General features: G+C 36.9%; 1 protein-coding gene across 1 annotated transcript in view; it reads right to left on the minus strand.

Moving 5' to 3' along the window:
* Nucleotides 1-26360, minus strand: part of CNTNAP2 (contactin associated protein 2) — a 716903-nt gene extending 690543 nt beyond the window's left edge. The window contains exons 1-2 of the mRNA XM_085049831.1: nucleotides 26339-26360; nucleotides 25931-26041 (exon numbers count right to left, since the gene is read on the minus strand). Coding sequence (XP_084905957.1) covers nucleotides 25931-26041; nucleotides 26339-26360 — 133 coding nt within the window. The remainder of the gene's footprint in view (nucleotides 1-25930; nucleotides 26042-26338) is intronic.
* Nucleotides 26361-27160: the final 800 nt, after the last annotated feature.

The raw sequence follows: 27160 nt of genomic DNA on the forward strand, positions 1-27160 counted from the left end.
AGCCAGCCAGAGCACACCTATGGTAAAATGCACCTATGAAGGTTTTCATAAAGGTTTCTTTTCAAAACAAGCTACAAAAAGTCATTTGATCTGCTCCTACTGCAGACTGACCAAACTACTGAAACAAGCACACACTGTATGTCTTCTTATGCAGAAGACACAAAACTATATTCAGAAAGCTAAGATTTTGTAAAAGTGGAAATTTTTAAGGAATTTTCACCAAATAAAAACAATTGCTTACAGACAGTATTAGCTTCATTACAACACTTGAAGTTCAAAGATTTCATTGTTTTTAATTATGAAAATTCCAATGTGTTTCATGTTTTTATTGGATTTTATTCCACAGGTTCATTCAGTGTAACAGAAAACAGCATGAAAAACATACTATATCTCTGAATGACACATGTAAATGGTAGTACAATGCATTTCTAGGAGTATAAAGAATTTAAGGCAATGTGGGCCTACTGCTTCAAAATTTCATGTATAATTTCTTCCTTTTAATTAATTACATATTTCAACTCCCTATTCAATGTTGAGGAGTGAGTTACCTCCTCTTTACTGCACAGAAAGACAGCCAACATGATGAGTTAGCCTTACTTTCTTATCATTCCCCACAATTAATTGTCAGTAAGCAGCAGAGCTGGGGTAGGCTTACAGATCTTATGTTTAATCTGAACTGTCATAGGCTACTGGGTTTACAGATCTATAAGAAGGGGGAAACTAATGATTTTTGAAAATGTCTGTTCCATTTCAGTCACAGATTATCCTTTAGAAAATTCAGGACTTTAATTTTCATTCATGTCAAAAATTGGAAAGATTGATTTGCACTGGAATAGTCCATTCTTGTTTTAGTCACACTTGTTCATTACTCCCTACTTCAAAACATGAAATTAAAAATACCAGTACTGCAGTAAGTCTAGTGTTTACTCTTTCCAAATCAGTAACAAAAAAAGTTTTAATGACATGAATTAAAAAAAGAAGAGCATCCTTGCTCAGAAATTTCATTTGAAAACAAACTATGAAAAATACCGATACAAGAGTTAGGTTTTGTGATAGTTAAAATTCAGGGGATTATTTTGTCTAAAAATAGAATAGTTCTATAGTCTTTCAGCAAGGAATCAAAAAATTTTCCTTTTTTTAATAATTATGTAATAATAGCCTGAAACATTCTTAGAGTTTGAATCTGCTTATTTGTATGGGGAAACCACAATATAATCTTTCAATGAGAAATAACACTTTCTAGGTCACTGCAATAGCATGAAATCAATACCGTTTGATACCTTGCTATTTTCCAAGACATTGCTTGTCATTCCACTACATAAAAGATAAATCAAGACCAAAAAGAAATCTTTGAAATACTGAGATCATTTGTTCACTTCAGAGAAAATATGGGCAGCCATTTTCCACAGCACCCTAGAAAACAATATAAGAGACCTAAACTTCCAAATGGCATAAATCTACCTGCACTGTTTGTCACCATGTACTTAAGTGGGACATCAATGGAGGTTTTCATTTTTGCCTTGTCTTCCTCTATCCATTTTATAATACAGTGTAGATAAAGACATTACTCAGAGAAAATAAAATGCTTCCAGCTGTGAGGCCCCCAACATAGGAAGGATGTGGAGCTGTTGGAATAAGTCTGGAGGAAGTCACAAGATGCTCAGAGGGCTGGAGCATATCTTTTGTGAAGACAGGCTGAGAAAGCTGGGATTGTTCAGCCTTGAAAAGAGAAGGCTTTGGGCTGACTTAATTGTAGTCTTCCAATGCCTGAAGGGAGCCTACAAGAATGATGGGGAGAGACTTTTTCCTAAGGGCAAAAGTGACATGACAAGGGGGACTGGCTTCAAACTGAAAGACAGTAGGTTTAGGTTAGACACTAGGAAGAAATTATTTGCTGTGTGGGTGGTGAGACACTGCAACAAGTTGCCCAGAGAAGCTGTGGATGTCCCATCCCTTGTAGTGCTCAAGGTCAGGTTGATCGAGGCTTTCCGGTCTGGTAGAAGGTGTTGAAACCAGATGATCTTTAATGTCCCTTCCAACCCAAATCTTTCTATGACCTTGGAACACTACAGTGGGTCCAGTCGCACTGAGAAAAGTTATGTTTTTACAGAAATTTTGGATGATTAAAGACATTGCACTTCAAGGTGTTTCAAGGAAGGGTTGCATTTACCGTTCATTTGCTAGAGTCCTCCAAAAAAGACACTCCAGTCCTCATACAGGGCTTCACTTCTAATCTTTTCCTGATATTGGCGTGGACAAAAATTTATTTCCTTATCATAAACAGCATGCATTTGTTTATGTCTTGTATCCATCTGCTGTTCTAACTCAATTTGGATTTATAATCCATTCCCTGTCTTCAGGGTAGGGATTTACTTTTGCATTTTTGAAAAAGCTCTTCTTTTTAGCACAAAACAGCAGGGATGCATTTGCAGACAAGACCATGCAAAACACTGTTGGTGGGCAAATAATAAACATTGTGCTTCAGAAGAAGCAAATTTAGATTATTAGAAGGTAAAAAATATCGAGAAAATAGCAGCATGAGAGAAGAAAAAAAAAAGACGACTAGATATCTTCTTTGATAGAACTCACTATTAGAATTTACCCCAAATCAAACTATATGTAGTGAAAACTGGCAAATTAGATCCAACCTTTGACCTACTTCTGCATGAGTTTCAACAGCTTTCTAGAAGTGCAGCAAAAATTAGGGGCCAGTTAGTTCTAAAGCTTTAAGTTTCCTATAAAATTCATCTAATAAAACTCATTTTCCAGGGTTAGGAAAAGATTGGAAAGATCCAGTATTCAGTCCTCAAATTAGCCTTCCTTCATAGTAGCTGAAAGGTGAACGTCTATAGAGAGAGTATGCTTTTCATTTCTTTAAACTATTTAAAACAATAGCTTGATTTTTTTTCTATTTTGGTGGAGGAGAGTAAGGATCAGTCCTTATTCACTTGAGCATATATTTTTCTGGACATTGTTAGACTAATTTTAGAAGACTTGCCTTCTAGTAAAAAAAGAGATGGGGAGGGTGTGTGTGTGTGTGTGTGTGTGTGTATGTGTGTAAAATAAAGCCTAATTATATTTCTTAAAATTATTTCATTTTCATTTAAAAACCTGAGAGTTAAAAGTAGAAATAACCCAAGGGATAACAGTAGTTATCAGGATACAGTCCACACAGATCTTCTTTAAAAGAACATTAAAATCACTATATTATTTTTTAAATCCCAAAAGATCTTTCTTACAGTAAATGCAATTAAAATAAATCCCTTGATGTAGTGTCTGCTTCTTAATACCCACTGCTTCCTGGTATATCTTAACTGAGCACACACCACATATGAGGAAACGAACAGTCAATCTGCCCTAAGGAACAGTGGTGATATCTAACAATAAAAATTGATGCAAAAGAGATCTCGTTGTCATTCACAGTTGTCAGACTCAAAGCAGGGGAAAAAAAGTCGTAAACCTAAGGAGTCTCATATCCTGAATTCACTGTTGGGGAACAGACACTTTGCAGCTTTGGTTATTTTAATGAACACATCACTTTAAACTATGCCTTTCCCATCTGTTCTGCTTTCTAATTACATATGCAAAAAGAGCTCATTCACAACTGCATTCTAATGGAATCTTAAACAAAACTTGGATGAGATGTAAGTATTCTGTGTACATCATCTGTATTCAAGCCATCAAGCAGCTTCTTCTCCATGAGGTGTTTCCTTGTTTTCTTGGTGGAAAGTTGAGGGAAGGCAACGGACTGCTGCACCCTGGTGTATAAGTCCCTTGCATACAAAATAACCACAGTGGCAGGCAAAAGACAAAGTAGAGAGTAGAGAGATCTCCCTTTCCTTACATCACCTTTGCAAGTACCACGACAAAAATCTCTCATTGTATGTTTATGCATTGCAGCACTGGGGTTTTCCTGACAACTCAGGTCATATCCCTGGCAAGAACTAGCAAGTGTATAGTTAATGGATGGCAGATTATACCTCTGCAATGTCTCTGCTGAACAATCGAGCCCTGATTAGCAGATTCTTATCCAAGATTTTAATGACAGTCAGATCACAAAGTTTTAGTGACTGTGACTGAATAGCATTTACACCAGTAAAATACAGTGATGTACTTAGTGATGTAAATCATCATTTAAGCTCATTATGACACTTCCTTGTAACTGCTGTCGTCCTTCCTTAGAAGAAATGCCAGAGAAAAAGGAATTAAGGTATTCTAGCACCTGATTTATGCCATTTCAATAGCAATGAGATGCCTAAACACTTTAGTCACCTAAGTCATCCTGTTCCCACTAGTTGAGTCCACAAATTGATAGAAGGCAAAGCCAAATTACTGAAAGTTGTATCATGATGTTCTAGCCTATCTTGATTAATATTTTTCCCTCAAATGATTGCACATGAAAAATGATTAAATGCTGTAATTCAGGCTTGCATATTTTGTTCTGGGACAAGTCTTGAGCCATAAAAAATAAAAGCTGAACCTCCAGCTTTACAGATGCTTGCTGTGTGAGATCCTGTAGGGAACACAGTTTCTGCCATTGTGCTTCAGTATGTACCAGTGTTCTAGTGATGTACAAACAGTACTCAAGTGAAATGCTCACTGTGAACAAATAGAAGCCACATGATTATTTCATTATACTATCTGTTTTCTATCTATGTTTTTTAACTGCAAATCTCCTGGTCTGTGTCTCCCTCAAGAAAATCTCCCTTGAAATGTCCTACTCATGGCATACTCCCTCCAGCTCTTTCTGGCCCTGATGGAGTCTTAGCCTAGCTAGTAGAAAAAAAATTTGCTGACTCCTGAATCAAATGCATTGATTTGGAAGTCCAGCTCCCTTAATGATTGCCAACAGTCAACCTTTGCTGGTTGCTACTGATGTTTGCAACACCCACTTGAGCTCAGCTCCTGGACTGCTACAGAATCTGAAGACTGCACACTTTTTCCTCTGTCACTCTTTTTATATTTCTACCGGTTTGATGCTGTTACTGCTGTTTGTATGGTTTGGGATTTTTAGTTTGCTTGGTTTTCTTAATAAGGTTCTTCTTTTGAGATGGGCAAGAAGAAATCCATTCAGGAGTATACTCATGTTGAAGACTCTTCCCTAGTGTTTCCTATCTATGCTAAACCTCCTTTTCCTCTATATACTTTTCCAGCTGCTAAAAAATTCAGACCTGAATTCCCATTTTACAGGAATTTATGAGAAGCTAGTCTCAACCAAAATGGTGGTGATTTTCTCAAAACTCAAAATTGTTAACAAAGCTGTCTGAAATATTCCTTTCTTCTTGAGAGGTAAAAATCACTGTGTATTTTGATAATTTTCCACAAAAGATTATAAGTGAAGCTAATGAATTTTCACAAAAAGGTTCTCATTCGTGGAACAAAATTATTGAAAGTAAAAAAATAAATCAGCCATCAAAACTGAAATTTTCTGAATAGCCAAAAATAGTTTTCTGAGAGTTTTCCACATGCAAATTGCCTAGAAAATTAACAGTTAGATGAACAGTTAACAAATTCTTATTTGTGTCAATGTGGTCTTGACCCAATCCTGAGAAAAGACAGGACTCTTCTCTATCTGCCTCATTGATTAGCCACTGCTTCCAAATGCTCTTGCAAATTATACCTTGGTCAGGATATCACAGGAGCTCTAATATCACTAGTGCCATGCAGGAATATAAGCTACCAGTGCTGCTCAATCTGTCCTAGTAAATGTGCTTCATTCTTCTGGTTTTTCTTCAACAGGCAGGAGCACAGAAATGTGAAGCATTGAGAGATGACTTTTGAAATATAATATACAGCTTATTCAAGTGGTTTGTGGCATTTTCTGCTTTCGGAAAGCTAAAAGATAATTCTTTTTTCATGAAGGCATCTATTGCAGGTAGTACTGAGATCCTTATCCTTTCTATCCATTAAGAAAATATATTCCATTTTTAAAAAATTATGCTGTAATGCATCCATTTTGGTGTTGAAAGCTCATATTATTCCTTTTATTTTGCTAATAGCAAAACATTTATTAATATCATATGCAGGGTTACAACAACATGGGAGGAACAATTTTATTCATTATTTTAATTTACAAAATAATATGTTTGTTTCAAGATAGGACTTTACTACTTTTACTGTTTCAAGATAGGACTTACTACTTTTAGAACTCAACTTTTTAGGGCAGTGATTTGCCTGAAGTCTGTGGTAAACTTCTAATAAAAAATGATGATTCCCTAATGAGTTTATACTCCTTGGAGCCAAAACATAACACTATATGGAAAAATCATTATGATCATGTGAGACTACATAAGGGGGGGAAAAAAGCCAGCAGAAAAAGTTATAACACTAATAAAAGTATCAGTGGGCTTATCAGTGGCATCAAACGTCAATTTGCCCTCATGGGATTAACTAATATTATACATTTTAGACACTAATCAGGGTAAGAAATACTGCTCGGATTTTTATTCAATATAAATTAAAGACAACACAAAGTTCATTCAGCAGAGCATTTAAAAAATCACACTATAATAAATTAAAAACCCCAAATGCACACTCCAACCCTTCTTTTTAAAATTTTAACCCACAGAAGGGACAAGAATATGGAAATGTTAGCTTTAGAGTAGGAAGGTTCAATGCACAGAGTTTAGGGGAAGATTCAAAGCAAGATTTAACTTCAAGTGTCCTGAATCATCCCCACTTCTTCCCCTGCCTCCATTAGCCCTCTAACACTCTTAGGACAGCATGGCTCCCTAGGCTGAAATTAATCTCTCTGCAGCTTCCACACTCTTCATTTCAGCTCTTCGGGCTACAGATTGAAATACTAGCTGTGAATGCGTTCTTTTTCAACACTGTCAGTCAAGACTCAACACTGCTGAGAAGAAAAAAGAACTTTCACATGCCTAGACTAACTCAGTATAACCACTACCCCAACAAAAGGGAAAAAACCCCCACCACCTCAAACAGCTGCACTGCAGATTGGACCTAAGTAATTTCTGTTGGTACAGAACAGCACTTGTCAGATGAAGAAACAGCCACATCTACAAAAGGAGTATTCAAGACAGAAATTATCTAACCTGGCAGAAGCAATGCCCAAGCAAGCAAAGATACCTCAGTGAGGAAAAAAATAGCTTTAATTTGTCTGTGTGTTAGCTGCTGTAACACATCATTCACCTCACATAGACAACTGTGAAAATAAACAGTATTCAGAAATTTTATGACATACTGTACTGCTAAAGCTAATAATTTCTCCTACTTCACCATAGATGCACAACCCAAGGTTGTAACACCATAGAGCTTGCTCCTCTGACTTTACAGAAGTTACATGATTCTCTCCTCAAATAAAGTTCATGGTTTTTCCTGCATGCTGAAGCAAGAAAATCTTACTAACAGTCTTCAAGGACATTTCCACCTGCTGAGCCTAGACAAGGAAACACTATTGCAGCTCAAGATAAATTGTCCAGGAACATCCATGCAAGTGTATGACAGCTTTTCCATGCTCTTCTGATTCACTTTTATATTGAAGAAAACCACTGATCATGGGCAATTAGTCTTCCTCTGCTTTCAGCTACATGGATACAATCTCAACTGAAGACAGAGGGATTTTCCTTATGGCAGAAGCTCAGGAAATAAGTATGCAGCAAGAGCTTCTAAAGCACTAAAGTAGCTAAATCACTACTTCTGTAAAAATTGAATCCTATGATTATTGTGCTATAAAAACGTTTTAAACAGGCAAAACAAAATGGCTTAAGAAGGTAAAGTGAGATATTAAAATTGTATCTATTATGGTTGGAATTTAGGTTTATATAAAGGTTTTGGAAAGAATGAAAGAGAAAAAATATGTGCTATTAATTGTGGATTTAAAAGCATCCCATATATTAGCTTCTGATTTGGCAATGTTAATTAAGCATCAAAAAATCAGAGTTACTGACAAGATCTATCTGGCCACTGCAACTTTTTTCTCTTCTATTTTTTATTTCTATGATGAATTTCATTTTCCTTATTAGTAGAAGCAAAGTATCATTTGGAGAAAAAAGAATGTTTTATTTGCCATAGACTTTACAAAGCAAATTTGTCACAAAGATTACTCCAGTCAACACATTTATGTCCAGAACATATATTAATTTGGTCTATCAAAATGTATCATATACCATGAAGTTATTCCTGACTCACTCCAGAAATCTGGGTTGACTGCATCCCATTGTACTGCCCTTCCAGCAGATGCCGGAAATTAAAGTCTTGCTTGAGACTGAAGTTATCCAATCTGGAGATGTTCTGAATTTGTTCAAAGAATATGGCACCCACTATCTCATCCTAATTTTGTGGATTACAATACATTCCTGCCACAATGCCACCCCTCACTTGCTTCTCCTTGGATCCTGACACACATGTCTCAATGACAGGCACAGCTCTACTTTCCCAGGTTATTCCAGGCTGTGTATTTGTGTACATCACTTGAGAGATATTTCTTTGCTCTGTTTTTCTCCTCCTGATGTCTCTTGTTTTTGCAGCTTTTGTCTTCCAACTCCAGACACCACTTTCCCATTCAACTGAGGCTTGTTATTTTCCTGTGCTACCCTAAATTTAGAGGAGGACCAGAAAAATAGAGAGTTGGACCACTCACCTTGTGAAGAGAGACTGAATGACCAGGCTTTGTTCAGCCTTGAAAAGAGATGAGATGAGGTAACATTGTATGATCTGACTGTCTTACACAGGCTAAGGTATTTCACATTATTAAGATCATAAAAGAAGATCTCACTCCCTAAAAGGTTTCCTACTCTCCTTGAATCAGAACCTCTGACTTACAGAAGCTCGAATCCTTCGTGAAATTCTGTTGCTATATTTGCCAAATTAGGTAATATTTTTGCTCTAGAAAGCAACTCAATAATGAATTATCCTGATTTTGCAAACTTGCTTTTTTATTTTATTTTTTAAAAAAGTTGCTCTGTATTGCATAATCAGCACTAGCAACTATTTTCTACATCAGGATAATACATTAATTTGCCTTATGACATTGACTTCTACTTATTCTTTGTATCATTTGATAATATATTTCTTAAAAATTCTTTATATTGGGAAATCTTACTGTCATGGAAATGGATTTCCTCAATTTTCATAATTTCCTACCTGATATCTCATGGTCAATCATCTCCACTTTTTTTCTGAATACATATTTTTGAAAAGTAAGAGTTGGCCCCAAAAACATTAAAACACACAAAAACCCCCATCAGCCCCCAGAGATTGAGAAACATATGGCATATTATTTCTGGAATTCATTCTGGAAGAAAAAGTAGAAATAGGCACAAGAAGAGCATAAAATTAGATATTAACTTTCAAACTTGTCTTGTATAGGAAGTTATGGATTAACCCCATGGATTTGAAGAAGAAGGATTCTAATATATTAAAAGCAAGGTTTATGACAAAATATTTACCAATAGTTTCACAATGGAGTCAGTGGCAGAGAATTAGAAGATATGTCATCTTCCTTCAGTAATCATTTGCTTGCATCAGTGCATAAATACTAGAGTCACAAAAATAAGAACTGGTTCAGCTTGCCCTATAAGAGATGCAACTCCATTTTTCTATCTTTACCACTATTTTGCTACAAGGTCTAAAATTCTGAATATTGTGCTTACAGCTCATTGTAATGTGTAGTGTCAGTATCTGCACAAGTGCATCTTGTGGAACCAGACAATGAGATCTGCAACATGCAAGATCAAGTGCTGGATTTACAAACTCACATAAAAATCTGAAAGCCAAGAAAACTGTGATTTAATAGACTTCAGCAAAGATCTGAAAAAAAAAAAAACAACCAAAAAACCCAAACAACATGATTATTAATCAGCAAAACAATGTGGGGAAGTATTCTGCACACAACATTCCTCAGGGGCTAAGGTTTCTCCCCATCTTTATTTACAGAATCAAAGTTCTCGGTTACGTCTCTCCTGGCACAATGCGTGTTTGGATCATAGCCAACCTTTTAACATTCCTAGCTCTTATCACAAAAGTCCTTGGATCCACAGTAACTGAAACAGTTTACATTGCCACATTGCTTTGTACAATTTTGCCTCACAAATTCATGTTTAAGGCTAGAATTGCCAAGCACCATGGAAAATGATCTAAAACAGTAGCTTGTGTCATGTTAACATCCCTGGAGCTACACTCATCTGCTGAAGGATTACATGCAAGTCAGAACATATTGTGCTACACTCGATCATGCCAGATCTGCTGTGACAAGTTTCTTCAACACTAAAGCTGAGTTTCTGAAGTGACAAGCCTCAGGAACTCAGCAGATGCAAAATCTCCACGTACATTTCAGAATTCCAAAACCACAGCAATTTTTATTACACATTTTTAGTCAGACTAATGATCACTGCACACTGCCACAAACTTAACAATGCCTCTGCCACAGCCATCAGCTTTTTAATGTCTTACAACCTTTTAAAACTTCTTGGTGATTGCTCTCTTTATGATGTGATGTCTCTTTCCATTGGCCATGAATAACTATTGGAATTTGAGGTCATAGAAATGGCTGTGACTCAGAAAGTACCAGTATTGCAATAGATTAAACATGTCGTTTTTGGGAAAGTTAAATTACCACACAGCATCAAATGCAAACAAACTGCTAAAATTTTCTCACCTATGAAAGAATCCTTTCCATGGGAACAAGCTTTGTCAGAAAGCTGAAGTCCTTGAGCTCCTCATCCAGAGAAAGGAATTTGGTTTTTATATTTACAAGCTGCAAATATCTTTGTACACCCTTCCCATCCTCACCCATATCCAGAATTTACTGTGCTATGAAACTGAATTTCTGGGCACTTCCAGGGATTTTAATTGACTGTGCCAAACCACCAATAGAGACAAAAAAATTTCATTATAAAATCCTTCTTTTTATAGGGGGATAATTGTTATAAAAGGTTAGCTTTATCACTTAGAGTTTACCTTTTTTATTTGGCATGAGCTCTTCTTTCAAAGGAACTCTTAGATAAATTGGTGAACTTCATTTTATATCTTTATGTATCTATCTGGCAAAGGGAAATCTGATGCTCAATTTTATATTGTAGAAGCACATCATATACTTAAGCAAACATAGTTAAAAAGAACAATATAATCCCTCTGGGAATAAGAAGAAATCAAATGCAGCCACGGTACATTAGCTTAATAAAATGCAGGAAACACATTTACGAACTCTCTGGCCTGAGGGTCCCTTTAGGAACAAACACAAATGATCCTGTTTTTTACATAATCTTCCTTCACTAACACTATCCACAGTGAGACATGTCCCTTCAATTTGAACCAGATAGTTGTATGACAGCTACTTTTTAAAGTGTGTCCTAATTTGTTGAGATCAGTTTTCTGAATCAGTTCTGTAGCCACTGTATATCAATGTAGCTTTGTTTGAACAGATCGGAATTCATGTTGTTCCTACCTTGTGTTTTCCATGTAAATTATAAAGAAAAAAGACTGACACTCTCTCTATTAAATATTAAGAACACAAAGGGATTACTGTTCTAGACTTGCCTAGAAAATTAGTGAAATTTAAGGGCTCAGTTTTCTAATATACATTTACAAATCTATCCTTTTGCCTCTTTCCAATTTCATGTAATCTTCTACAGTTTAGCTCATTCCTATTAAATTTGACAAAATACCTACAAGTTTTTATATCTTTAAAATCTTTAGTTTGTGAAGAATAGGAAGTGGGAGCACATTTTAAATATAATTTGACAGAAAGTTTCACATACTCATTATTTAAAACTCTGTCAATACTTACTAATACTGCTGCTACTGATCACCATCAAAACTAAATCTAGGCATAATTTTTTGAATTAAGTCTTTTATAGACTGAATGTATTCAAAAATAGTTTCCTTAGCTGGTACTGTTGATAGTTTAAAATCATCCATAAAAGAAGCCCATATTAGATTTCCAGTATTAACATTATATTTTAAATTATGTTACCAGCAAATTTTGGGACACTATCATGGGTCTTACAGTTTTCTGTATCACAGGATGCAATTAGCAGCACTTGTCTAATACACCAGAAGAAAGCAGAACACTTAATAGTGTTTTTACCTTTACCTCTGCTGGGTAAAGGATTTCTGCAAAATACTAACAATGAGCTTCTGGTATGAAACAACAATGACTACAGTTAATTGAAAATTTTGGAAGTAAACTAGTCAATTTTTACTTGTTATAGATAATAAAGTACATAATTAAATTACTTTCTGTAATGCATGCTAACACCTGGACAGAAAGCTGAAATCTCACAATGCTTTTTACTACTCTGATCAGCATCATCCTGTTCCTTAGCTATAATATTTAGACCGCTTTAAAGTTCTTAGGTCAAATTTGAAAGATAAAAGCCATGATCACAGCCTTCAATTTACTTGCTTGTAATGTAATATCTGGCACGTTTCTGGAATAATTTTAGGCACTTTTATAGCTAAGCTTTCAGCTGTGTTCCATGATACATGTTAAGCAGTGGAGACGATCTATTTTTGCTGTTATGCACCAGCTAAAAAACCCCAGGAACCCAAAAAACCCCAAAAAACCCCAGGAAAATTTGCCATTGACAAAGGCCTTAAAATGAGAAAACAGAAGATGGAGAGAAAAGGGAACAGCTTTTTTCAGGTGACTAGAAATGATATGGCTTAATGATTCAGATAACACCCAATACTCTTTTAAAACCAAAGGATTATTTTATGTCATTTTCTTATTTCTGCTAAGTTGGGAATTTGTTTGTACTTTTTACTTCACAATCCCAAAGTTTATTTTTCAATAAACTCTGGACCTATGTCAGCAGCTTAAATCAATTTATTTTGAGGTCTCTCCTGTCTTTTTTCTTATTTGCCATCAACTTCCCCTGTTCTTTTAAACTTCCTTGCCTTTGTAGATGAGTCTGAGAGGCTGAAAGTGTTGCAATCATCCATAAAATTGGATAAGCCTGTAGATTTCGCCAGCAAACCTGTCATTGTGACTCCAGCCTCGTGGAGGGACTAGCTCTAAGGGAACAAGAGAAGAGCACAGGAATTGCCATATCACACCTAGTGAGCTGGTAAACTAGCAGCTTTTTCTCAAAGGGTGCCATTACCAAAGGCAAAGAGTGCCATTACCACCCATTTATAAGCAGGGTGCTCCAACCTCTGCTCCAGCTGCAGAAAAAACATTCCTTGTGAAGATGTCAGTACAATTCCTTAATTAAAGTTTATTGTAAACCTGAGAACTGAAATGTTTGAAAATATTTTTTGTCAATTGCTACCCAGTTTCTGGTGTCTCTGCTTTGATCCCCAGGTATAGGATTCCTTGCCAGATGACTTTGGACATGGCTCAACAATCAGCCATTGCTGGTCGACATGGTGACTGCCTTAGCTGAATTCCACATTATTTGATGTTTCTAGAGAAGGAAAAAGCTAAAGCATCATCACCACTGTGCTTAACATCATACATACTGTGTATAATATGCAGAATTTGGTTTTGCCTACAAACTAGAAGTTTATTAAAGCAACTTTTAGAGGTTGTTCACGATAATTAGGCTTATAATTAATAGCTTCTCTGTCTCTCAAAACCTGTTATTTTTTAACTTAGCATTCAGCTTTTTCTTCTTGATAGCTGAGCACCATTTTAGCCTAATTTAGAAACTAGTTAATCACAAATATAAAATAAAGAATACCCCCACCCCCCAATAAATTCCACGTGGAAATTAATATGTTTAAGAAACAATTACCTATGTGTGTTCAAAATGTATTGTGAAGGGAGTTGCTGACCAGCTGCTAGAGTCAGCAAACCAAATATTTCAGCACCTGCTTTGGTTGGAGATGTTTTTCTCCACCATAAGAAACATACAATTTCTTGGTACAGAAGAAAGCAAAGCAGTTCAAGTAGCATGTCCCTCTGTACATATTAAACATTCTGGACTGTTTATTAAAAGAAAAATCTGGTTTCTATATATTCTACATTTGGCAGAATGTCAGCTAAAGTCCTCTCAGTACAGCACTATACAATATCCAAGATTTCCGTCTCAGCAAAAAGCACACTACCCTGTTTCACTAAGCAATAATCTTGTTTACTTATTTTTACATTACTCAATGTCACCTAAATATTCCTTAAAAACTGAGTCATCTTCATACCATCCAGTCTGTACTAGCAAAAATAAAGAAGACAGGGATACCTATAAGATAACTTATTCCTGATCTATAAACATCATGTAATTATAGACATGATCAAGTGCCTATTTTTAAATAAGAGAGGAACCTTTGATCCTTACAAAAATCAAATAATTTTTGACAACTTTCTTAACCAAAGCAAAATTAGCTCACTAGGAGCAGAGCTTCTAAAAGCCCAGCAAGAATGCAAAATTTGATGGTAGTCAATACTGAAAAGCAAAGACATCTAAAATACAACTTTCCAAAAAGCTGATTTCAAGCAAGCTAGCTTTTAATTTTTTCCCCATTGTTTATCACATTATACAGCCCCATGATTTACTGTAGAGACAGTTTATCTAACATTGAGTGACTTGGAAAATTGACCATTCAAACAAATTTTGTCATAAAAAATATGTCTGTCCTAAAAGAAATAAAAATCTGTCCTAGAAGCAGTCAGAAAAGTTTAAGGCTCTGAAAAGAAATTAGTTAATTGTTGATAATCATTTGTTTCTTAGCTGGCCAACAAACTCCCAAAGAGGTTCAATCTAGAACATTTTCCTATATGAACTATATATAACAGCCAAAATAATGGATTATTTCAGAATACAAAAACCAGTGCAGATAGCAGAAGGAAAGGAGTAAATCATTATTAACATTTCTTCTGTGGATTGTTTGGTCCTTAGCTGAACTCCAGCACAACAAATCTCCATGCAGAGAACACAGGAAGTATAACTTCTTTATTTTGTCTATAGCTTTATCTGTATCATCTGTGTCAACATAACTAAATTGGTGCTTCTTAATTCCACTAACAGTTTTTCACCTTGCAGTGTTATAGTCACTTGACAATCACAAAATCAGCTAGGTTGGAAAAGACCTTTAAGTTCATCAAGTCCAACCCATGACCCAACAACACTTTGTCCACTAGATCATGGCACTAAGTGCCACATCCAGTTCTTTCTTAAATACCATCAGAGGCAGTGAATCCACCACCTCCCTGGGAAGCCCATCCCAACACCCAGTCATCCTTTTTGGGAACAACTTCCTAATATCCAGCCTAAAACTGTGTCCTCTTATCCTGTTGCTGGTTACCTGGGAGAAGAAACCAGTCTCTGCCTGGCTACACCCTCCTTTCAGGCAGTTGAAGGGAGTGACAAGGTCTCCCCTGAGCCTCCTATTTTCCAGGCTAAACAACCCCAGCTCCCTCAGCCACTCCTCACAGGAATTGTGTCCCAGATTCTTCACCAGCATCGCAGCCCTTCTCTGGACGTGTCTGAACATCTCAACATCTTTCCTAAACTGGGGGGCCCAGAACTCAAAATGTGGCCTAACCAGTGCTGAGTATAGGGGAAGAATCACTTCCCTAGTTCTGCTGGCCACACAATTCCTGATAGAGGCCAGGATGCCATTGGTCTTCTTGGCCATGGTGGGCACACTGCTGGCTCGTGTTTGGTCTCCTATCAGTCAATACCCCCAGGTCCCTTTCTGCCTAGCTGCTGTCCAGCCACTCTGTCCCCAGCCTGTAGTGCTGCATGGATTTGTTGTGGCCAAAGTGCAGGACTTGGCACTTGGTCTGTTAAACCTCATATCATTGGATTTGGCCCATCTATCTGACTTGTCCAGGTCTCTCTAGAGAGCCTTCATACTCTCCAGCAGATCGACCCTCACTCCCAGCTTGGTATCATCTGAAAATTTACTGGTGATGGACTCAATCCCCTCATCCAGATCATCAATAAACATCTTCAACAGGACTGGGCCCAACACAGATCCCTGGGGGACACCACTAGTGACTGGCCACCAACTGGAGGCAGCACCACTCACCACCACTCTCTGGGCCCAGCCGTTCAGCCAGCTCTTAACCCAGTGAAGGGTGCCCCTGCCCAAGACATGGGCTGCCAGCTTTTCCAGGATTATTCTGTGGGAGACAGTGTCAAAGACTTTGCCGAAATCCAGGTAGACAACATCCACAGCCTTCCCTGCATCCACTAAGTGGTCATAAAAGGAGATCAGATTGGTCAGGCAGGACCTGTCCATCCTAAATCTGTGCTGGCTGTGTCTGATCCCCCGGCCATCCTGTAGGTCCTGTTTATTCACACTCAAGATAATCTGTTTCATAACCTTTCCAGGCACCAAGGTCAGGCTGATATGCCTATAGTTTCCTCCTTGTGGCCCTTCTTGTGGATGGGCATCACATTGGCCAGATTCCAGTCATCTTGGACCTCCCTAGTGAGCCAGGACTGATAATAAATGATGGAGAGAGGCTTGGAGAGCTCCTCTGTCAGCTCCCTCAGCACCCTAGGGTGGATCCCATCTGTCTCCATTGACTTGCGAGCATGTAAGTGGCTCAGCAGGTCACTAACTGCTTCTTCCTGGATTGCAGGGGGGCTGTTCTGCTCCCTGTCCCCATTTACCAGCTCAGAGGGTCAGTTCTGAGGATGTCCTCTTATTGTTGAAAACTGAGGCAAAGAAGGTGTTAAATACCTGTCTCTTCCTCACCTTCGGTAAGTATATTCCCCCCAACTGGATTAATATGTCCAATAAAGAATAGAGGTTTTCCTTGTCCCTCCTTTTGCTATCAATGTATTTATAAAAACATTTTTTATTATCCTTTACAGAAGTGGCCAGGTTAAGTTCTAACTGAGTTTTTCCTCTCTAATTTTCTTGCTGCATGACCTAAAAACATCCTTAAACACTTGCTGCATTGCCTGCCCCTTTTTGCAAAGGTGACACACCTTCTTTTTTACCCTGAGTTTCTGCAAAAGCTCCCTGTGCATCCGGACCAGTCATCATTACTGTCTGCTCATCTTTCAGCACATAAGGGAAGTCTGCTCTTGCACTTTCAAGATTTCTTTCTTGAACTATGTCCATCCTTCCTGGACCCCTTTGTTTTTAAGAGCTTGTTCCCAAAGTATTCCCTGAATCAGTCTCTTGAATAAGCCAAAGTCTGCCCTTTGGAAGTCCAGTGTGGAAGTTTTGTTGATGCTCACTCATTCTTGTTTCACCAAATATTAAGAACTTCATTATTTCATGGTCACTATATCCCAGATGGCCTCTGATCATCACATCTCCCACCAGCCCTTCTCTGTAAGCAGGTCTAGCAGAGCTGTCTCAAATCTCAGCTACAGTGACAACCTAATAAAGAAAAATTATTCTCTTTCACTTAAGGCAAACATTTTCTCTTGCTCAAAAAGCTCTAAGAGAGGTCTAAACAACACTTCTGAACTGTCATTCACCCCTTCCCTTACCACCTTTACTTCACAGTACAAGGCTTGTGTAAAGCTGAAGCTTCCTTCCTAAAGAAAATTATCTTGCTCCGTACAAGTTGACATCTTTTCTTCAAATGAGGGCCATTTTTATCAATGTTAAAGTCAATCTTACACAGAAAAATAGTTAAAAGTTAGTTTCGTCTAAGTGAGAGAAAACAAAGAGGAACCAACAGCTAATCTATTATGTGAGACTGGGTGCTAAGTCAGACTCTTCCAGATCCAGAGATATTTTTTGTGACTTATGTAGTAACTTACATATAGAAAAACAAATATTAATGTTCTGTTTCTTACTGTGTAGCTCAGATTTTCTTGTGAATAACCTCATTGTGAAAGCTGAAACATGAATAATAGCTGCACTCTCCCCTCCTGCAACGAATAGCCTCATTTTATCACATTACTTCTTTTCTCTCTTTCAGCATATAACTGTAGTGGGAGGTTATAATGCTAGCCAAATAGCTCCCATTTCTACCAGCATTTATGCTTGTTTATGACTTATTTGGGAAAGGCAATGCTCTGGCTCAAATGCTCAAAGCAGCAATCTATCAGTCGCACTACACCCATTTGTGTAAGGAAAACCTGCATTTTGTGTGCAGGAGAGGGTGAAACACTCATAGCTTCTGGCAAGAGGCACTGACCTTGGGAAAAGCTGACAGTGCATCTTCTGTACACTCACTACATCTTTGCCTTAATTCCAGAGCTCTGTACTTACACAGCCTTCTAGCTAAGTCTGAAGTATCTGTAGATAAAACCAAGAATAGGACATATAAAATGTTATTCTCTGCTGCTTATATACCAAATATACCAGACCTACCAAAAGAGGTTGGCCAAGCTTTCCTAAATTGAGTTTTTGGGTTCTTTTAATTCTGCATGTTTCCACTGTTCCATGCAAACAAATCAATTATAGTGTCAGGAACATGAAGTTTTCCACTTTGCTTGTTCAGTATGCCAACTCTGGTGTAGACAAGTTCCTTGTGAGACATTGGTTTCAAGGGGCATTGAGCTGAACCCTAACATGTAATTACTGTGCGTTTTTCAGACAAATCTCACCATTTATATTAAGTCTACAATTTAATTATGGTGTGCCAGTTCTTTAAATCATAGGAACCTTAAAGATTATAGAGTTCCCAAACTTTCTTTCATGTGCACAGACACCTTTCACAGCTCAAAGCTCCATCCAGCCTGGCCTTACACACTTCCAGGGATAGTGCATTTGCAACTCTGGGCAACCTGTTCCACTCCCTCATCACCGCCACAGTAAATAATTTTTCCATACTATTCAATCTAAACTTTCAGTTTAAAGACATTTCCTGCTTGTTCTGTCATTACATGGTCTTGTAAAAAGTCCCTCTCAAACTTTCTTGTAGGCTCTCTTCAGGTACTAGAAGGTTGTTATAAGTTTCCCCCAAACCTCTTTTCCAGGTTTAATTTCCAGCTGGGCTTAAACCACGACAATATTCTGAGCAGATTTGGAGAGCAAATCAGGTCTACATTTTCAAGATGAAGTAAGAAAGAACACCAAAAGAGATTTCTTAACTGTTTGCAGGTTAACGTCCCAGTGCTGTTTGAGAAACTAAGTTAAACTCTGATCTCAAAGTAGTTGGAAGTGCAGAATTTGGTTGCTCTGAGGATAAATGGCCAGAGCTCCACTGGTACCCTAAAGATATGGGATAATTATATCTGTGATATATGGATCCAGTCCTGCTCTCTGTGAGGCTGCCTCCTCTGTGCCACCAGCACAGCCACTTTCCTGACAAACCAAGCTGCCTGTTAGTACAGGAAACAATTAATGAACTAAGCTGTGTTTTGTCTGAAAAAAGCTAGCTGCTCAGTAAAGTCAAAGTGATCTGCTGTCCTCATCCCTGTTGTGCAAGAAAATTGCCCATTTGCCTTATGTCTCTGGTTGGACTTGGAACTGTTGCCTCCATTAGTGATTCCTGTAATGAAAAAATTTAAAGAGTTGGAGAGCACAGTATTATTTTTTTCTTCCTCCTCTCCATCTACACATGTATGAAATAAGCCAATTAGGTATTCTGAACAGTTTAATTAACAAATTAGTTATGAACTGGAAAAAATGGTCATGCTTTCTGTATTCATCAGGCTATGGTAAATTAACATAAGCTAATGATGCTTTTTTTTAATGCAATTACTTGAGCTTCACTCTCTATAGACTTTGTTTCTTGGAATGCATTTTGAATGAAAAGGGTGATGTCTCTCCTTTCAATGCATGAGTATGACTTGGATATACACTGGCACTTTTCTTTCCTATTTGTGATTTCTTTTTCCTGCACCTTCACAAAATTTACTATCCTATTGCAATGAATGCTTGATTTTTTTTTCAGAGGAATGAGTTAGTGCAAACATTTTCATTTGTCTTTTAAAGAACTCGTTCTACCAATAATAGGTATTTATGAAAAATATTTCATTAGGGCCAGGTCATTAAAACACAGAAAGCAACTTCTTAGGTCAACCAAGTGGCAATCACAGTTTCCTTCTAAAGGGAGATGCAAGTGTTTAGGGAGCTGGAGTGGGTTGTGGGTTACATTGTAAATTAAAGTGGAGTGTGTAACCATTTATTCTGAAAGTGAAGAATAAGCAAACCTGATTATATAGTAGGATGTGAGGCAGATAAAGACAGAGAAAATTGTACACCTTTTTTAACGCAAACAATGAGCTGAACCCAAATTCTTCATGAATTTTAAAAGAAAATCAAAACAAACCAAACCAACCAAAAAAAAAAAAAACCAACAAAAACCCCCAAACCAAAGCAAAAAACCCCCAAAAATCAAATCAAACCAAACCAAACCAAACCAACAACAACAAAAAAACCCCAACAAACCAAACCAAACAAACAAAAAAAAACCCCAAACTAAAAACAAAACAAACGACAAAAAAAAAAAAACCCAACCCAGGGACGGAAGTTAGTGCTACACAAAGAATTTATTATGAGTAATACCAAAAGGACATGTCACTAAGAAAATGAAAATATTTTCATTTACCCTCACAGGTAAAAGAGATCCTAAGGAAGCCATGAAATGAACAAAAAAATTTAAAAATCCCCAAACAAAACCAAAACCAAAAACCCTCAAATAACACGGAGAACTCCCCCAAAACAAAACACAAGTTTCTTGTACTCTCTCTAAGAAATTCCAGAAATACTGTTTACATTGTGTGCAACACAAACAATGCTATGTCACGTGCAAACATGTTTTTTGGGGTATAATAATAAATGAACCAACAGAGACTTATCTTTTTCAACCATAAATAATTTTCCATATTTTTAAATGGATAAGTAATTATTTAATAAATAAGAACTATCAGTTTTCCTGACTTCTGATGACCTACTTTGATCTGCACTGTTCATGAGATGGTTTTAGCAAACATGTATTGGACTGTAAAATATGTGTTTATCTAAAGCACGTATTTACAGAAGGAGAACTGTTGCTTATTTACTTTTTAAAAGGCAGCCATATTTTAGTGATTTAGCTCAGCAAGAGCCCTCTTGTAGACATACAAAAGCTAAGTGGATGATACCACTCTCTCTTGATTGTAACTGTTCCTTTTATACTACTCCATCCATTATTTTCAGGAACTTTCCTACTTACAAAAGATAACATACTGTAACCTGGATGGTGAACTTCCAAACCACTGGCAACTCCATAATTTTTTCCAAAGAGTGTTTTAATAAAAATATATCAAGTTATATTGTGTACAGGTATTCTCAGTGAGCTCAAAGGTGTCCTTGTCAACAAAAGGAAATTGCAGTATTTCAGGTGATGATCTACAGTGTGCTAACTATTGCATGCTAGCTTCATACTGTCCATTCTGGACAAATATTAGTTCAGAGGGAGCTCCTCCTTACTTTAAGATTCATACCCAAAGCGTATTCCTGTGAAGGTACAAGCCCAGACTGCTCACAAAATCCAGGCTGACGCTAACCGCCCCTAGTACATTCACTTTGTCGAAAGGAGAACTACATAAAATCCTTCTCATATTCCATTATACAACGTTAATAAATAATTGGAGAAGTAGTGATATTCTTTATGGTACTGGAGGTTTTAAAAGTGAAGGTAAAAAAGCCTAGCCTAGGTGTCCCTAGATTTCTCCAAAATAAAGATTGTACTGATTTTTTTTTTTTTTTTGATTGGTAGAATTATTGCCATAGATCTGATTGACTTACTGGGAATCATCTGGGGAATAAAAGAATCCTATCCCATTATAGATAAGTTCTTGCATCTTCCACACAGAAGGCACAATTTAAAACTCCACTGAGAAAAAAAAATCCTCTCACAATTACACCTATTGCAACACTTACAATTTCTGATGCTTGTTTTATAGTCACATTAATAATTCTAAAAACAGCGCAAGGTCAGCACACTGATTAAAAGGTAACCCAAAAGCCTAGAGGCAAGTTACACCATGGTGCTAAAACCACTATTTTTTGATCATCAATTGCTCTGCAGAAACTTCCTTTCATATTACATTATCAACTTCATTGGTAGTATCAAATTCCCCCCTAATACTGGACTTAGAACCCCTGGGTGCCAAATTTCCTCTTTTTTATTCCACTGTGCGAAAGATAATTTCCATATATCCAAAAATTCATTATGACCTTCATACTTTCAGTGTCTGCTGGGATTATTTCTGAAGTTCTGAGACTCTACTCAGTTTCAAGCAGATTCCAATTATATTATATAACATTACATTATGTTGAAATAATGAAGAATTTCCTCCCTAAATTAAAATGGTATGAGGTAGATGATAGGCAGCATTAATTCGCATGCTAGTAAGAAGTGTGAGGTCCAACAGCTTGGGAACCATTAAAAGGAAGATTGATAATGCATTATATCAAACGTGTGCTAAGAATCCTTCTCATGGTGTGATGCAGTCCATTGATCCTGTTGATGGCAGGTCATAAGATTTTAGACCTTATCACCTTGGCATCACATATGAAAAAGGCACTGAGGATAGATTGCAAAAAAAGCTGTATAATGAACTTATTGAAAGGTCTCCTTTTCTCTGATGCCACTTTAGTTAGTAAGGTGGCAGCAATACAAAGTACTTTTGCAGGAGAATAGGTATGACAAAAATGGAAAGAACTGTAATCTTTTTGGCTAGTCTGCTAACTAGAGTCCAGTTAAAATTTGATCTGTCAATGACTTCATGGCATATATTTATGTGCCAATGGGATTGACTCCAGTATCAGTCATTTTGGAAAGTAAAATTAATTTTTTCCAAAGATAACTCATCCACATATTCTCCAAATAGTACATCAAATCATATAATATCCTTGGAAATGTTTTGTTTACACAGGGGGAGAATCTGAGCTGATAAGTGACAAAAGTCAAAGTTATTATCAGCAATTTTTCCTATAATGAAAAATAACCTTTTCCACCCCCTCGAAAAAAGAATGCAGGATACTTCTTGCTTACCCTAACAAGGAATAAGGTTCAGAACAGGAACAAGGGACAATGCAGAAGAACTACCAAGTAAATTGATTTGGAGAGGTTAACTTTTCTGATCAAATTTCTGTCCATCAAATTTGCATTTCCTTTGAAATAAGTATACATACTAACCCGTAAGTCATTATAGGCTTACAGTGGTCTGAGTAGACCAATGTGGAAAATGGAAAATATTCTCACAAACTGAAACAGACACTCACTGTACATATACACCCTGGAGATTTCCAGATCAATACCATTCCACAAAGATTTAATTCTATTTTCCTAGATCACTAGTTTTAGGATTTGTAAATGAAGTGTTATCAAGCATTAGAAATAAATCCATGGATGTTTCTGCTTTTGAAGACTCCTTGAAAGTGTTGAAAATATTAAACTCTTTTTGGTGTGCCTCCTTCCAATTTCAACATTTATAGCAGGAAACTGAATCAGAGCAACTATAGTTACAGCTCCAACCTTCTTAATAACATGATGTGACTGTTCAGTAAATCAGTGTCTTAATCAATGGAATAAAATATACTATCTATTCAGATAAAGTGTTTTGCCAGTCTAGAGTGAAGTTCCATGAAAACAGGAAAGAAAAATAATTGGGTTGGAGAGTAGAATTTTCAAATGCACATTTCTTTAATTTAAAGGGTCTGGGGATAGATGAGGGGGAGTCCTTTCCATTTAATGACTTGAGCACAGTGTGGCTTAAATAGCACATTTGATTTGGGAATCTATTAGCTGATAATGACTCCTTGGAGAGAAAAAAAATTGGATTCACTTATTACTGGTTTGATTAGCAATATCTGTAATTCCATGAAGTTGTAAAATAGCTCAGCATTAAAACTGAGCTGTTTGCCATCACTTGCAGAAGCAGAAGCACAAACACAGACAGACAAGCTCCTGTGTTAAACACATTCCTGAATTTTGCAGTACTTTTACTGCCACTAGGATTAGGAAAATAATACTTGCTCTTGTATATAGACAAGCCTCTGTTTTGAAAAGTATTTATGCTATGCTCCATAGATATTCAGAGATGCATGACAATGATCTAGCAAAGTTGTTATTTAAACAAAGGGATGAAAGTACTATTTAACAGAGATGCAACTAAATTTCAAATGAGGAAATAAAGCCAATATTTTATTAATGATGACACCGATCCCTATAGGGAAAGAAATGGCACTGTAGTGAATAGAATGGTAATAAAGGGAAGGGTAAATATAATTAAAATAAAAAATTAAATTCCAAATGTCTGATCTGCCTTTCACTTAGAATAAAATACATAGTCTAGTAAACTAAAAGGAGAAATGCCCATCTAAAAGCAACGGAAGATCCTTCCAGCCAAGCTGATGTTATGTTGCATTTTATTTAAGTGGTTCTAGTAACTTTTTTTTAAACTTAGAAGAGGGGATCGAATGGAAATGGACATAACTATAGTCATACAACAGAATTCAACCTAAATGATGAGCATTGTTTTAGAATTGAAGCACCACTCATTTCATCTGGACAATGAACATTTAAATACACAACTGAAGGGACCCAACAGCCTGTCAAAACACATGTTCAAACACACTGCAACAGAAAGTATGAGAACTGCAAAAGGCATGTAACAAAACACATGGAGCACTGAAATAAAAGCCTGCAACCAGCATAAAACAGCATCTATTCTCATTCAGAAGCAACAAACCATGTTATCTACTAGGCTGAAGGCCTAAAACCAAAGAAAGTGCCAATGTCTCTGTCTGGCCACAGGCTTTGCATCAGATCTGCAGGTCTGTAGCACTAAAGCTCATCAGTCATATTTTCTCTAAGCTAATCTTTTGCTTCTGTTTAGCTTGCTGAGTTGCAATAGCAATTTTTATCAACCAGTAACATAACCTAAACTGTTTTACATTTAACTTAGCTGTGTGATTGCATGGGCTAGTGACTACCCATACAACAATTTTAATATATTTCTGTACCTATCATAGCTATTCTGCAGAGAATAAACTATTACTGTACAAAAATGTAGAATAGAGGACTGCAATCATGGCATGACAACAGAACTATTAAAAGTACAGGCATAGGTTGCCATCAGAGGATGCCAGGCCATAAGTAACTCACTAGGTCAATTACTAGTCATTAAGAGAAAATAACTCTGAGGCCTGGCTAAATCTGATTTTACAGAACAAAGTAAAAAACAAAACAAAAAAGAAACAAAAAAACCCACAAAAAACCCTGAAAAAAAACAAAAACAGTGAAGAAAATAAATATATCAAAGAACAAGTATTTTACACCTGTGAAAAACAAATATATAGAGAAGTTGCAGGCCAACAAACCAAGATCAATGTCAGGGCTCTGAGGGTATCTACATGCCATAACTGCCCCACCCAGTGCAGAATCCACTAACCCTGTTGTGAGCCTGGGGGTTCAATTTCAGCTTCCTGATTCTACCTGAGCATATCATAGGAATCTCCATGCCTGGACTCTTCCCATATTCTTCCCCTCTTATAGGTTATATTTCCTGGCTTGACATCTGACCCAGCACATCCCTTCCTGTGCATTGATCTACAGACATCTGGCAGAACCTGCTGTGTTCTACCAGCACCACTCACCCTGAGTGTGGACAGAGGGTGGTGCCTCAGTATCATTAGACCAGGTAGGCCACCAAAATTATGCACCTGTTCTTCCAACCACTAAACTTGAGGTGGCTTTGTTACTTCCGAAGAACACCTCCATGCATTACAGAAACATATGCAAAAGACAAAGTCCCTGTGGTTTCACAAAAAAAATCCTGAACGACAAGAGTCATTGCTGAGGTGAGAACAAGTTACATCAACAGAGCACATCAAAGCTGTTTAGTTTTGCTCCAACAACCATGACCTTGCAAATGCCCTTTTACCCAGCAAAGACAGGTATGCCCTTTGACATGCAGTCAATTATGCAGCTGTGCTGTGGACACCAAGCACGTGGCCCATGCTGTTACATCTTACTGGTAGTGCCCTTCTCCTATAGTCTTTTCAAACAAGCATAAGCAAGAGTTTTCCACATGAAACACATTTTCACAGTAAAAATATCATTCATCATTATTTGAACTATCCGAACATTATGATTGAGACCATCCCTTACCTCCTCTCTTGTTTAACTTGGCATAGCCTGGCACATAGCTGCTTGTCATGGATGATGAACTGCTGAAGGAGGAATGGGGTAGTGCTGAGACCAGCGGTTCATCACACTTTTCTGAAACACAAGAAAACAGATTCACTTTATGCTCTAAATTATTCATATGTATTAAGTGGCAATGTGCCCTTTATTTTCCCTCTGGGTGATAACACATGCTTGTTATTTTTGTACATGTGGAATGCATGGAGCTACATCCCAGTTTTTCAACAACAACAAAAAATCCTACCACACAGACCAACAAAACAAAGAAAAACCCACCACAAAACCCACAAGAAAACCAACAAAGAAACATAGGCACACACACTGACATAAGAAAATAGACTTAAACAAAATAAGTTTATGGCAATATTTAACCATGAGCTATCACCCTCCTCATGGATACAGCAGCTGAACAGAAAAGCCTGCCCTGATATATCTGGAATGGTTTTGGTGACATGAAAATTTAGTGCTAAAGAAAAGTTTTATCATGAAAGCTTTCTAAGAAATAGATAAGATATAAATTTTCATTTCTGAAAGAGAAGTGCTGATAAATCCGATATTATTAAAAAAAAAGAAAGGAACCTTAATGAATGCATATGAATTATCACAAACAACAAATTCACTGAAGAAAACTGTACTAATCTCTATAATTCATTTGAGTACTTCACTTCCATTTTACCCAGTTATAAAGATTAACTTGGTATTAGCATCTAAAATGGAAAAAAACCCCAAAGCTAGTGTCTTAGTCTTCCTAATGAAGAAAAAACGGTATAACAAATCTCCTGCTTTTGCATGATATAAATCAGAATGAAGAGAACTGGCTTTGGATTTTTCAAATACTTAGTTAACATACTGCACTTTGTTGAGTATTTTGTAGATATTTCAACAGATGGGAGAAATATGTAGCTTAAATTACTCATTTACATCACAGGTAAAACTTAAAAAAAAAGAAGCCTTAGCCTACACCAAAAAACCTGACTAATCTTTTTAAACACATGCACTGCAGCACAGTCTCTGCTGTAAGTGGAAACACCCTCAATTTATGTATCTAGAAAGCATTAGGTCACTACAGGTGGTCTGCCATAGGTCTAAATACGCATAAGCAGCATATTTAAGGCTCAGCTACAACACCTAGTTTTGGTACAATTACAAAGCAGTAGTTTGGTTAGACTGGATTGCACATGGAGACCAAATTAA

This window comes from Lichenostomus cassidix, chromosome 2 (genome assembly GCF_008360975.1).
Source record: "Lichenostomus cassidix isolate B80296 chromosome 2, HeHo_3.0, whole genome shotgun sequence".
Taxonomy (NCBI): Eukaryota; Metazoa; Chordata; class Aves; order Passeriformes; family Meliphagidae; genus Lichenostomus; species Lichenostomus cassidix.